Genomic DNA, 14,305 nt, shown 5'->3' on the forward strand with positions numbered 1-14,305 from the left:
GGAGTATTGAGATACTGCCCCTGTATCAGTGTCGCTAACTCACTGGCGTGTTACATATCAATTGGTGCTGACCATGTCGACTGGCATGACTATTCATGCATTAGCCAATATTCAGAAATTGCTGCTTCTAGTCTGTCAAGTGCAGTGATGGCCGTGCCAGTGGCACGTGCCGTGCTGTGCCACCATCAGCACGGCACGTGCCAGTCGGCACGGGGCATGCCGATGGCACACATTGGTATGTCAATCTTTGATTTTTTGTTTAAATATATGTATTAGAATTTAAAATCTACATTACAATATTTTATCTTTAGATTATTTTTGTAAATAACCTATTTTATTAAAGATAAAATAACAGTTGAATATAAATATTATTCAACACATAATATGATTGAATACATTCATTAAACTTAATATTAATGATTAAACACTCCATAATATGATTGAATACTCCATAATATAATTGAACACATAATAACATTCAAAACATAATTGATCATTCAATATATAATTGATAATAGTTCAATAATTAAAACTAATATCTAGTTGAACGTAGAATGGTGAGGAGGATTAAAGACTTTATTTGCTGGTACAAGAATAACATCGGAATGTTGCGTTAAATACTATCGATATTTTTCAAAACTCATCAACTGATAATATTGCTCGTTATAACATCTCACATAGTCTTCATACAAATAAGAATTTTATAATTCTTCGATGATATGATATGAATATTGAATATGCATGTGAACAACCGGCACCGGCACAAGCACAGGCACACCATAAGCATATGCAGATTGTGGTTATGGAGTATAATAAGGGTGTTGTAGCTTTGGTGGGTGTGATTGATATGATGGTAATGATGATGAACTTATATCATCCTGTGGGCGCACTTCTCCTGATGTTCTGCTACCTATAGACTCAAGTCTTTCCCTCATTTGACTGTAATCATATTAAGCTTGAGATAGATCTCTTTTCTTTCTTCTGTCTCTAACAAATTCGGTTTTGTGGTTGTCTAGGTTTGGCAAATGAATTGTCATTCCAATTTTAAAAATGACAAATAAGTTGTCATTTCAAAAATGACAAATGACAAAAGTTAATTGATGAAAATAAAAAAAGTTAAAAAAAATAGGTTTCACATGTCATATCATGTTTGTTAAGAAAATAAGTAAAGTTGATTTGATAAAAATAAAATTTAAGAAAAAATGTCTCTATATTGGTACATGATCGGCATGAGGCTGTGCCAGATGGCACGTGGCCGTGCCGGACTAGCACGGATCGGCACGCCGGACTGGCACGGATCGGCACGACACACGTGCTGGTCGGCACGACACACGTGCTGGTCGGCACGCCCCCATGTCGGTCAGCACGGCTCAGCACGGTGGGATGCCACTAGCACACCCTGTGCCAAGTGCCATGCCTCTACTGGCACAGCCATCCTTGGTCAAGTGCAATTCTCATTCATCTTGTTTATACTTTATATTCTTTAATTCTACTTTCCCCTAATTTCTCTTCGATACTATTTCCAAGAATTAATACTGCAGTTTCATGAGGAATTGTTTGCATAACTTTTATAGCTATCTATCTGTTTGTATGGAAATAAAGTATCATTGTAACTTCTCTATGTATTTCAATTGTCCTTTATTTGTACTGAACATTTCTTTCTTGATAGTTCCTCTTAGGTCAGAACTGGACGTGATCATGAAGTTACAATCATATTTACTTGATATAAGGCTTGTTTTGAACACATGAGTTAACCTAATTATTTTATCTTGATCTAATGGGGTGACACTTGTGATTCTAGTAACTTTCTACGGTTCCAATTTTGAATGGTGCATCTCCAGATTTCAAAAGCAATCCAACATTGGCTTCACTAAAGACCAAACCTACTTATTTTCCCTGGCCGGCATGTAGCTATATCCAAAGCTGCTTTCATCTGAGGGATAATATTATGTTGATTGACTGGCTGAATAATAGCTAAATGTTCTAAGAAAATAATGTACCTTACCTGAACTTTGTTTTGAAAATTTTGATTCATTAGTATGGGTATCCATTTCTTTTAAAGTGTATTGTAGTTCTGCTATTTTATTTCCAATTTAGCGTTGCCACTTTATCTGAGTTATTTCTTATATTCCACATCATTTAATTCCTTTTACAGGCTCTGGAATCAACTAATACTTTGATTGTTGAATTCTCTAATGAGGAGGAAAAAACTATTTGGTTGAAAGAGCTCGTGCAAGCGACATATAGAGCTTCTGTATTATATTCTTCTTTCTCATGATGTACATCTGAAGATAAAAATCTGAAAATTTTACCTGATTTCACTTACTATATTCAGTTGTGCTGTTTTAGGCTCCTCCTGCAATGAATATACTTGGAGAACCAGTTAATAGTTTATCAGAATATAGTGGGCAACGCCTTAGCAATTTGGCGGCAGTAGACCTTGTTATCAATGGTACACTTGTGGAAGCAAAGTTGTCTATATATGGGAAGGTAAGATGATTTTGATTCCTTTCGGTACCTTGTGAATATATCCACATAGTGTTTAATATGAAATTCATGGGATCAATGGAAGAGGGGTAGTTGTTCTTTTGTTGTCATGGCCCAAATTTGAAATTATGACCGGCCATATAGCCAATAGACTTGAGATACATGGAGCTTTAACAATAAATTTTTCAAATCCATAAAATATCAAAGAATTCAATATGAACTATTGACTCCAAGTCAATAATAAATAAAACTCCAAAGGGGGCAAGAACATATTCCAAATTTGATAACTAATAAAAGTAAAAAACTAAAGAAACAAGTAATGTTCAAATGAAAACATAAACAACTAATACAACTAAAATTAAAAGACCAAATACCAAGTGAAGGTAGAGTCCCGGTGTGTACTTCTCTTAGTCGCCACGATGACCATCATCTAAAATGTTATGAGTGATTTTATGAACCAACAATTATAGCTTAGTTGGTGGAATCTATCACCGAAAGCATGATTTCAAGAGTCTAAGGCTCTACAATTTATAATAAATAGATAAAACTAAGCATGCTTATAACCAGAATAATAAGGCATAAGTAGTAATAATACGGATAATAAATTGATACCATGCTTAAGAAATCATTATGCGGAATTTTTTTTTTAAATTTTGCGGAACTTCTTAATGTCAAATAAATGTCATATTTCTCATTTTGGTTTGTTCCGTGGATCCACATCGAAAGTCATCTCGAGATGACGCTCGAGTTTTTTCTTTGTAACTGATCTAGTTAGGGTTACTAGGAAGTGTCACTATGTGAGAAACACATCCTCTTTCTTCCATTACTTGGGGAAAGTGATTAGAGTCATCGTAAGATTAAAATAGGTCTGTTCCATGGATTTCTAGGTAGATTTGAATCACTACGAAAAATCACATAACGGTTTATACGCAGACTATTCTCTAAGTCATACTAGTCATAAGTTATGTTTCGCTAGCTATATTATTTATTTGCATGAAGAATAACAATTTAAGATAACATGATATATATTGCATATAAATGACTTGCTAATATTACACAGAGATAATATCATAGATATTTGCACAAAGGTAACATCGTAGATATTTGCACAAAGGTAATATCATATATATTTACACGAAGATAACATGATAGTGTGAAAGCACAAAGTGGAACAAAATAATGAGTGAATCCATTCATTTGAGGTCTAAGTGGATAAGCTAAAATCTCTAATCTAGGTGGGAGGAAAAGTTGTTACGAGTGAGTCGTGGGGTAGAATCTGATTGCTCCAGCGATGCTCCTACAGTTGGAATCCGATAACGAAAGCTTCGGCGATAGAAGAAGAAAAGAGAGAGATGACAATGTTGGGAGAGGAGTAGGGTAGGTTAGGGTTTTTACAGATAGGTTTTCTATGGTGATCTTGGAAAGCTGATAGTTTCAGTTGAGAAAATCGCGACCACCTCTTTCGTGCGTTAACAGTTTGGGCCGGGGGGGGGTGTTTATGAGAATGCACGCAACCTATGTTTTTTTTTCCTGGTTATGACACTTGTTATTGTTGATTGCATCATTTGTTGGTTAGTACTACTATACAACTGGTTTGGCTATTAACATTGAAAATGTACTTGATAACTTTCAGGTGGATAGGAAGAGTAGCAATGCTGAAGAGGAGCTAATTTTAGAGCTTCTTGGTGGTGGAGGGAAGGTTAGCTTGCTAGCATTGATCCTTCTGGACAAATTGTACTGCCTAAACTTAGTGATATTCCAGATGGGTGATATGCAGTCAAATGAAAAAATAATTCATTAAAAAGACAGACAACAAATATAATTGCACAATACTCTATAGACCTTTCCTTTTTAAATTTAATATTCTTTTAATAAAGAACTACACATCTAGTAACGGCATCAAATTTTCAATGTATTTACGAATAGGTTTGGGTTTGTGGACTTCTCTTTCTTTCCTAACTCTCCCTCTCCGCCCCCTCCTCCTCCATCCATGGCCATCTTACCCATCTTCACATATTCTCTCAAGTCTCACCTTAATGAGATTGGATTATGAAAGTGTATGTTGACCATCCCCTTCTATTTTCTCTTCCCTTCTTACTCAGTCAGAGACTGTCCTGGTCTCGTCTATGCTTTTCTATCTTTTTCTAATAATCTTCCTGCTTGGATCTGCTAAAAACATGTCGAAGTTGTTTTGTGCCGCTAGCATGCCTGCACATTATGTGCCAAGACACTATGCTTCTCTCCTTTCTCCTATATTGGTGTATCCAATTGATTCATTTATACAAATGTAGAAATCCTTACTGTAACTATCAAAGTTTGTAGAAAATTTTATATATACCTTCCTCTTTTTTCCTGTTTCTTTCTGTGTTAATTTGTCCTTACTAATTGGCCTGCTGCATTACATAAGGAAGTCTAGAAACTTTCACTCCCTTTGAATTGAGTGAAGCTTAGAGTGATTCTTACCTATTGACTATCGATAGACCCTCTTTAAAAGCCTCTTTTACCATTGCAAGAATAACGGAACTTGGAGAACTTCATTGTGTGATTGCTCACAATGATTATCAAGAAGATGAGGAACAAAGAGTTATCACATTAATTGTTTATATGGTTAGTCTCAGGACAAGTTCTCCATACTTGATTTCCTTTTGCCTAGCTGCTACATATATGCTATGCATTATGGTGCAGCTATGCTTAGAAGATGATGCGGCTGGAGAATCGAGTGAATAGACTAGGGGAAGTGCAAAAAAGTAAGGCTTCCCAGAGCACAGGAATCATGACTATTGTAGATATCAATTCAGATTTCAGGTCTCTGGTGTCATATTTTAGTCAAGTGTAATTAGAATCAACTTATGATTATTTTCTCTATTAGTCATCATTCATTTGAATTAGCTTTATGGATTTTCATAACTTTAGTTTCTGAGCCTGATTTAAACACTCTTACTTAGTTTATTCTGGAATTTCTCTTCTTATTCTCCTTATTTGTCTTCCTGCTGAATTAAGAGATAGTCTTGTTTTGTAGGTACATCTTGTTCAATCTGCTGGTGGTCTTTCTGTGAAAACGAAGCTGCACTCTTTGAAGATCAAAGATGAACTTCAAGGTCGTCAGTCGATGTCTCCACAATATCTAGCATTTTCTGTGATGAATGAGACAGTGAAACCTAGTGGTTCAACTCTCGATCTAGAGAAGGATCTGAGCACATTTTCTGTGGAAGAAGATGATTGTTTTAAGGACGCATTACCTGATTTTATGTCTACTTCTGATCAAGGCTTCTATCCACAAAACATTGACATGATATGTAACATGATGTGTAGTCCTGATGCATGTGAGGACTATGCTTTTGTTGGTCAGTCTAATTCTTTAAATAGTGACAGAGATCAGGTCAAAGGGAAGCCTGCTGATATATTCTATGAGGCACGAGACAATAGTATTGCTGATTTTGTAGCCGTTTCTTTCCTGACTAGAAGTCCAGATTCGCCTTTATATGATGGCGTTGATTCACAGGTAACTGAAGTACTGATCTAGCTACTTCCAGTGATAGGTTTCTTAAATGTGATTGTCCCTCTTGTAAGTTTCCAGGGTCTGCAGGACATTTAGTTTCTTTATGTTCATGTATTTTTAGGTCCCCTAGCTTCTCAGCTCATATGCTAAGCTACTCTTTCGTATTTGTTTCTTTCAGATGAGCATCCGCATGTCTGCACTGGAGTTTTATTGCAACAGGCCCACTATTGTGGCGCTGATTGATTTTGGCTTGGATCTGAGCTTGGTAAATTCAGGAGATAGCAGAGGAAGCATTCTTGTATCCTCAACACCTAATGCTAGTAGCACAGAGAAGAAAGAAGAAAATGGTCGTGCTTTAGTGAAAGGCTTGCTTGGTTATGGGAAAGGCCGTGTTGTTTTTAACTTGAGAATGGATATTGACTGTGTTTGCATTTTTCTTAACAAAGAAGATGGCTCTGAACTTGCAATGTTCGTGCAAGAAAGTTTTCTCTTAGATCTGAAGGTGAGAAGAGGCAGTAAAGTTCCTATACAGACTAAAATAAATAAAAACTTAAGAATATTTCTATATATGTTTCTTTTCTTCTCTAGTGAAATTTTCATCCCTTTTCTATTTGCTTTTGGTTAATTTTCAAGTGGTTGAAGGATATCAATATAATATTGATGGACTACTTATTAATTAACATGTGGTGCTTTTTGTCCTTGGTTGTGGATTCTTGTATCATTCTGTAATTTCCTTGACGAGTACAAAAGGTGATGGCTAGTAAAACTCTTCTTGTAAAACTCTTCTATGTGGTCTTACAATTTTGTGGAAGTCATATTCGTATTAAGGTTGATAGATGACATTCCTGTATTCTAACTGAATTGCTGAAAGCCTCAAACTCATGAAGCTGAATCTAATAGTTAGGACATATCACTTATAATTTAGCTATTCAGGCATATGGAATTCAGGAAAAATCATTCAGATTGTTTCTGAAGTTATGGAAATTCAGCTAATTCTGGTATGTATGTCATGTATACTGTTGATATTAGAATTCAGAATATTAGATAATGTACTTATTGTGCGGAAAGGGTTATATTATACATTCTGCAATTATGTAACTTTTTGTTGAATTATATTTTTCTCTAGGTTCACCCAAGTTCTATTTCCATTGATGGTATGCTGGGAAATATGAGAATTTGTGACTCATATCTTGGACCAGATCACCGTTGGGGCTGGCTCTGCAATATAAGAAACCAAGGACTTGAATCACTTATCAAGGTGGATGTTGTTATTTCTCATTTTATATTGAAGTAATAATAGATATTTCAACTTATCATACATTTATACCAATACAGGTGAGAATGTTGAGGTCTCATGTTATTGTTTAGTTCTTCTATATCTAACTTACTCATAATAGTGGAGTTATGAAATATGTAGCGATTGTAACTTGTTTTGGTAATAGAATCAAATAAACAGGCTTCCTAGTGCACGAGGTTTCCACCAAATGCTTATAGCCTTACCATCAGTTCTAAAGAATCAGTTTCCAAGACTTGAACCATGACACCTTGGATATAACTGGCAAGCCCCACCCTTACACCAAATGATGCCCTCATTTATAATTAATATATTTAGAAAGAGTGCCACCTGGTGTTACTGTAAGCACTTCCCATCGAGAGGTCATGGGTTTAAGTATTAGAAACAGCCTTCTCAGAAATGAGAGAAAGGCTACCCTCTCAAAATCCCACTTGGCCAGAGCCTTGTTCATTAGGACACCGTTTTCCTATTACATAGACATGAGCTAATATTTAGTAAAATCTAATAGTTGAATGGTATTTATTTGCTTCAAACAAGTAATGAGGGGTTTCATTAAGTGAGTGTGGTACATTTGTGGTTCAGTTGTGGTGGTGAGATGAGCTCTGGAATCTGAACAAATGTTCACTTACTAGAAGTCTGTTTATCTTTTCTAAAACCATATCCAACAGGATCCATGAAATTCAAGAGGTTTTTTTTCCTTTCTTGCTGTTCTCTCTTGAGATACTGACCTGCTACTTACTTAAATTTTTATATTAAGAATAAACTTATTATCGCGGTTCTGTTACAATAATTGTGAATGTATGTTTCTTCTAAAGAACTGAGCAAGACAAATTTATTTGCAAATATGTTCAGCCATCGTGAGCACCTTGATGTCTTCGATCTCTACATTAAACATAAATTTTTTAAGTTATTATGGTTGTGCTATGGTTCAAAAATGTAATATATGTTTCCTGAAGAACTACATAACACAAGTTTATTTGCAAAATTCAGTTTGCTCTGATTCATATGTTCAGCCATGGTGAGCACCTTGATGTATATTATTTTTTTTTCAATCATAACTTCGTTGGACTCTTTTTTTTTTCTCCTTGTTTTTCCTTTTCCTCTAATTTTGCTTGTCTAATTGTTGTTGTCTGTTTTGCAGTTTAACTTTCAGTCTTACAGTGTTGAGGATGATGATTATCAAGGTTATGATTACAGTTTGAGTGGGCATCTTTCTGCTGTCCGTATTGTTTTCCTCTACAGATTTATTCAGGAGGTAATTTTTTTTGAAGTAATCAATAGAGAATTGCCCCCGCTGCATTCAGCTTTCTTGTTTGGAATCTATCATGTATGTTTCTTTTTTCTTCAAGAAAACTCTTAGACTTCTTCTCAGCCTTTGGACTTCCCAACATAATTCTTTCATTTCTCAATCTTTAGACCTTAAATTTTTTTTTTTTTTTTGGACTTCCTAACTTAGGTCCTTAAGTTCTAAACCTTCGGACCTCCTAAACAGAAAATCTTTGGACTTTTTGTAGAAAGAGAGATGAGAGAATTTTCTGTATTAATGATATGAAACGATACATTACATGTATATATACAAGTTTGAATGAACGAAAAAAAAGGAAACAAATAATTTACATTAGTTCCAAGTTATTTCATTTCTATTTATTCCTGCATGACACTAGGAATAATATCCCTAAAATTTCGGGATTTCCACACTCCCCTCAAGTTTGATCATAGATATTTGACCATATCCAACTTGCCAATGAAAGTATTGAAATTTGTCGAGGAAGTCCTTTACTGAATACATACGCTGTTTGTTCTTTTGTGGGAATGTAATGCAAACAATTGCTTCTTCTACCATCTCTTTGATGAAGTGTCTATTCATTTTAACATGCTTGGTCTGATCATATTGAATTGGATTGAGAGAAATGTTAACGGCAGCTTTGTTATCACAAAAAAATTTAATAGGAAGATCAATACCCATCTGCAATTCTTCTAGAAATTGCCACTATTGCAGAGTACTCTAGTGATATATTTTTGGTAGTGCTCATGTGCACTTGAGATAACCATGGTTTTAAATCTTGGCCGAAATTGATCTGTTTCGGCTGAAATGGATCAGGATTGACCTGGAGCGATTCGAATGGCAAGCCAAAACAGGAAAAATAATGAAACTGCATGTGCACAGTAATTATTGGCCAAAACTTGTAAGTTTTGGCTGCAATGGATTGGATTTTGCTCGAAACGGGCAAAACCCGGTTATGTGAACCTTTTAACCTAGATCCTATTAACATAAAAATTAAAATGGCTTGTGAAGTATGCATCTTTACCCCTTCTTCTTTTCTTCTTTCTAGTTGTGCCCTAGCCCCATTAAAACCCACCATTGTCTCTCTCCCTATTCTCTTTCTCTAAGGCAATATCTCTATTAACCTCTAGCGGTGGCAATCTATCTTTCTCTCTATATTTCATCTTCGACAATCTCCACGATTCATGCACTCTTCTCCTCCTTTCATTTATGTTTTTTTGCCTTTTTTTTGCCCTAGAGTATGGAGAGAGGAAAGGAAGTCGGGATTGGGGAACCATGATGCGAACCGGGTCAGATCGGATCACATTAAGGGGAGATTGGGCTCAATGAATTGAGTCTAGTTATCTTATCTACTTATTTGCTTTAATTAGTTCTGAGCATTAACTAATTTAGCTCTACGCAGTTTCGAAAAAATATTCGAAGGATATTCTACAAATGACCAAATATTATGAAACCATTTAGAGAAGATACAGATGACCAAATATTACGAAACCATTTAGAGAAGATCGAAGATATCCTGATCTACAACTTTCGTATTCAAGGTTTCTCCAGATTCTAACTCTATCTGTTGGCGAACGAAGAATCAATTCGAAAAGGATAAGGAAGGCTGATTTAGCTAACTCATATTTATCTCTAGGTCATGTTTACCTCTTATGTAAGCACTTAAGACAAGTCCAGTTAAGTCATGTAAGCTACAAAAGCAAGTTCAATTAAATTATGTAAGTCTTTAAGGCAAGTTTTAGTTTGAGTCGTATAAGCCTTTAAAGCTAGTCCGAGTAAGACTCATTGTATCCGACCTCTATATATAAAGGAGATGGGCTTATTTGTTATAGAGGGGAATTGAATGGAAGGAATATTGAGTTAAGTTTATTTACCTTGCATTACTTATCGTTTTTATCTTTTACCATAGTTGTTAGATCATCGTTATCTTTCTACAAGTAAATCTAAGTTAGAAATCCTAATTCTACCTCTAACCTATAGCCATCATCACCTCCAGCAGCCATCCCTTTCCTACGGCCGTCCACCACCACCTTTAGCCGTCCGCCACTCTTCGACGATCGTCGCGACGTCAGATATTTACTATTCTGCCCCGTTCTGGCCTTACTCCACTATTTAAATTATATCTTTCTATCCAGACATTTGATTGATGTAAAACCAAAGCCATTAAAATCCTATCTCGTGAGGCTATTACTACCTAAATTTTCATATTCATCCTATGGACGGATTGTTCCAGATCTGGTCCGTAACAAACCACCCCTTACGTTTCCTCATATTAAGTTTTTTTTTCCTCCTTGCTATTGGCTACTTGTATAATGCAGAATTGCAAATACAAATTATGTCTAGACATGGACTTATTTTACCGGAGATTTGATTTAATTTTTATATCAGCAGTGAATATTGATTTATTGCTTCATAATATGTTAGTAGATTTCTTTTTTTTTGACTTGTCTTAATTTGCACTTTTTAGAATTGTTTGATATATTTCTTAAATTCCATGCTATTTTTTAGAATTTTATTTTATTTTTTATTATTTAAAAGAGACGGAAACAAGAAAAATTGAAACTCAGAAACTCCAAACATTTCGCTTATTTTAGGGATGAAAACTGAAACCGAAACTGAAAATGTGAACCTCGGAGATAACTATCCTTGCACATGCTAGCATAAAGTCGAGCTTTAGCTTTTTTGGACTAAATTGTCTAGTACTTGTTGTTGTTCTTGACCATACTATGAACCTTTGTGGAAAGTACTTGCTTGAGGTAGCCTAGAGATTGACTACTGTGGATAATATTAACCCTTTTTTTTCCTTGTTTATGATGTAAACATTAGGCCTATACGTAATAAATGTGCATGTTCTCTTAGGAAAATAATGATCACTACAAGTGATACGAGTATGTCCTAAGTTGTAATGATAATAGTGGTTCTTGGTGTTTTAGAAGAGCGAGAATAGGTTTAGTGGTGGAATGGTAAACTTCAAAAAGCTAATGATTAGCCTCATGCCATGCCGATGAAGGCACGACACTTGGCGTGAGTTTTTTATTTTTTATTTTTTATTCTTTGTAAAAACTAATTGGGGATTTGCAAATGACGCTCAATTTTGCTAGATCTATAAAAATTACTCTTTAAACTATAGGAATTAAAGAGACTTTTATTTCCCAAAAAATTTTGCTAAAGTAAAAAAAAATCCAAAATTAATATATTTTATTCAAATTGAGTCAAAATTAATATAAGATTATGTTAGAGTAACTCCATAAAAGTTTATATGAATCCAAGTTTTATAAACTTTTATCTAAAATTTTAGCATACTTAAATTAACTACATTCAATTAAGTTTTGATTTTAATTATTCAACTATTATTAATTAATGAAAGTATTTAATCATATTATTGTGTTGAATCATGTTTTTAGTTAGCTATTTCTATATCTTTAATAAAATATGTTATTTATAACATTATCTAAGGATAAAAGACTTTAATGCAGGCTTTAATATGTATATCCAAACCAATAACTATGGGTTGTAGTGCGGAAGACACAAAAATATCTCAAAATATCTTAGGAAAATTATTAGAGGTGTGCCAAATGCGTACCAATACGTGCTAGTGGCACGCAAGAGCAAATTGTGACGACCGGGGGATCCCAATAAATATTACTCGGCGAAGCCCACTTTCTCTCAAAAAAGGAAGTGGCTTAAAGTTATATCTGAATAGTCAAGAATTCTATTTAAGCTATTATCTATTTGAAAAATTAGACCAAAAATAATCAATGACTTCAAAAAGATGAAACTTAGGAAGAAAATGGTATCCTTATTGAGGTTTAGAAATGCTTAGGAGATGTAGGATTTATCTAGTTGACTAGTTGATTTAATAATGTAATAAGGACTAGAAAGGTAGGTGCCTAATAGGTGAAGAAAAGTTAGTAAATCAAGGATGGCCATGCTAGTGGCACGTGCCGTGCCGTGCTGTGCCACCATCGGCACGACACATGCTAGTCGGCACGGGGCATGTTGAGCGACACTCCTTAGCAGACCCCTGCGTGTTAGTGGCACATAGGGCGTGCCACTAGCACGCATTTATAATATTTTTAATAAATTTTTTAGGATATTTAAGATATTTTTAGGTCTTCGATATGTCAATTTTTGGTTTAAATATATATATTTAAAGTTCAAAACCTACATTATAGTGCTTTATTTTTAGATTATTTTTATAAATGACTTATTTTATTAAAGATAAAGCGGCAGTTAAATATAAATATTATTCAACACATACTATGATTTAAGATATTCATTGAAATTAATATTAATCATTGAACATTTCATAATATAAGTGAATACTCTATAATATAATTGAACACATAATATTAATTGATAATATTTTAATAATTAAAATTAATATCAAGTTGAACGTAAAATGACAAGAAAGATCAAAAACTTTATTTGCTGGCACAAGAATAACATGAGAATGTTGCATTAAATACTATTGATATTCTTTAAAACTCATTCACTACTAGTATTGTTCATTGTAATGTGTCAAATAGTCTTCATACAAATAAGAATTTTATAATTCTCCTATTATATGATATGGATATTGAACGTGTACGGAAATGAATAGCACTAGTACAGACACAAACACATACACATCATAAGCATATGTAGATTCTAGCTCTGGTGGTATGATTGATATGATGTTAATTATGATATACTCATATCATCCTATGGGTGCACCTTTCTTGATGTCTAGCTACCTATAGATTTAAGTCCTCTGTAAAAATAATATTTCTTTGAGAAGGTTGTGTAATAGTGACGCATGTCTCATCTCCATCATCACCGTCATCGGATTGAGTCTCGTTATTATCACCATCACCATTACCATCATTATCATTATTATTATTATCATCTCTAGTCTCATTATCATTAATTTTATTTAAGCCTTCTAAATGATTAATTGATCAGTCGGTTTGATAATGGTCGATGAAAATAGAATTTTTCTTTTTAAAAATAGCTGTACATGGCATAATGATGGGCATGCAGCTGTGCTGGACTGGCATGGCACGGCACGCATGTTGGTCAGCACTGGTTGGCATGGGGGTGTGCCACTAGCACATCCCGTGCCAATTGTCAGTCGGCATGGCCATCCATGGCTATGAGATTACCTATATAAGCACGCATTGACACACCTCTTATAAATTTTTTAGGATATTTAGAGATCTTTTTGGTAGTTTTGGCACGACAATGCTTTTTTTTGGTTTTTGGCACGACAATGATTTGTTTTTGGTTTGAATATATATACTGAAGCATACATTAGAATCTTTTATGCTTAGATTATTTTTATAAATTACCTATTTTATTAAAATTTCAGCAGTAGAATAAAAATATTATTCAGCACATAATATTATAAAATACATTCATTAATTAAAAATAGTTCAATAATTAAAACCAATACTTAGTTGAATATAGTTAATCTGACATGTCCCTATATCAATTTTGACCCAATTTGAATTAGTTTGACATATTAATTTTTGATCTTTTAAAATTTTGGGTAAGGTTATGCTGAAAATTTAATTAAAAATTATAAAATGTGGGTTGAAATCAAACTCATATGGAGTTAATCTAATATGTTCCTATACCAAATTCGGATCAATTTAAATGAATTTGGCATTGTTTTTGAATTTTTAAAATTTGTGAAATTTTTGGGAAATCAAAATTTTCCTTTGATCCCTACATTTTAAAGAGTTCATTTTGTAGATCT

General features: G+C 34.1%; 1 protein-coding gene across 2 annotated transcripts in view; it reads left to right on the forward strand.

Annotated features, from left to right (window-relative positions):
• The window catches only part of LOC140801675 (uncharacterized), a 73,837-nt gene that overhangs the window by 21,127 nt on the left and 38,405 nt on the right, over nucleotides 1-14,305 (forward strand). For both annotated transcript variants that reach the window (XM_073156897.1, XM_073156898.1), the window contains 7 exons: nucleotides 2,156-2,254; nucleotides 2,350-2,490; nucleotides 4,121-4,186; nucleotides 5,507-5,989; nucleotides 6,165-6,488; nucleotides 7,113-7,244; nucleotides 8,422-8,535. In XM_073156897.1, coding sequence (XP_073012998.1) covers nucleotides 2,156-2,254; nucleotides 2,350-2,490; nucleotides 4,121-4,186; nucleotides 5,507-5,989; nucleotides 6,165-6,488; nucleotides 7,113-7,244; nucleotides 8,422-8,535 — 1,359 coding nt within the window. The remainder of the gene's footprint in view (nucleotides 1-2,155; nucleotides 2,255-2,349; nucleotides 2,491-4,120; nucleotides 4,187-5,506; nucleotides 5,990-6,164; nucleotides 6,489-7,112; nucleotides 7,245-8,421; nucleotides 8,536-14,305) is intronic.

This window comes from Typha latifolia, chromosome 15, assembly GCF_019914945.1.
Source record: "Typha latifolia isolate L0001 chromosome 15, TyphaL0001v2, whole genome shotgun sequence".
Lineage (NCBI taxonomy): Eukaryota > Viridiplantae > Streptophyta > Magnoliopsida > Poales > Typhaceae > Typha > Typha latifolia.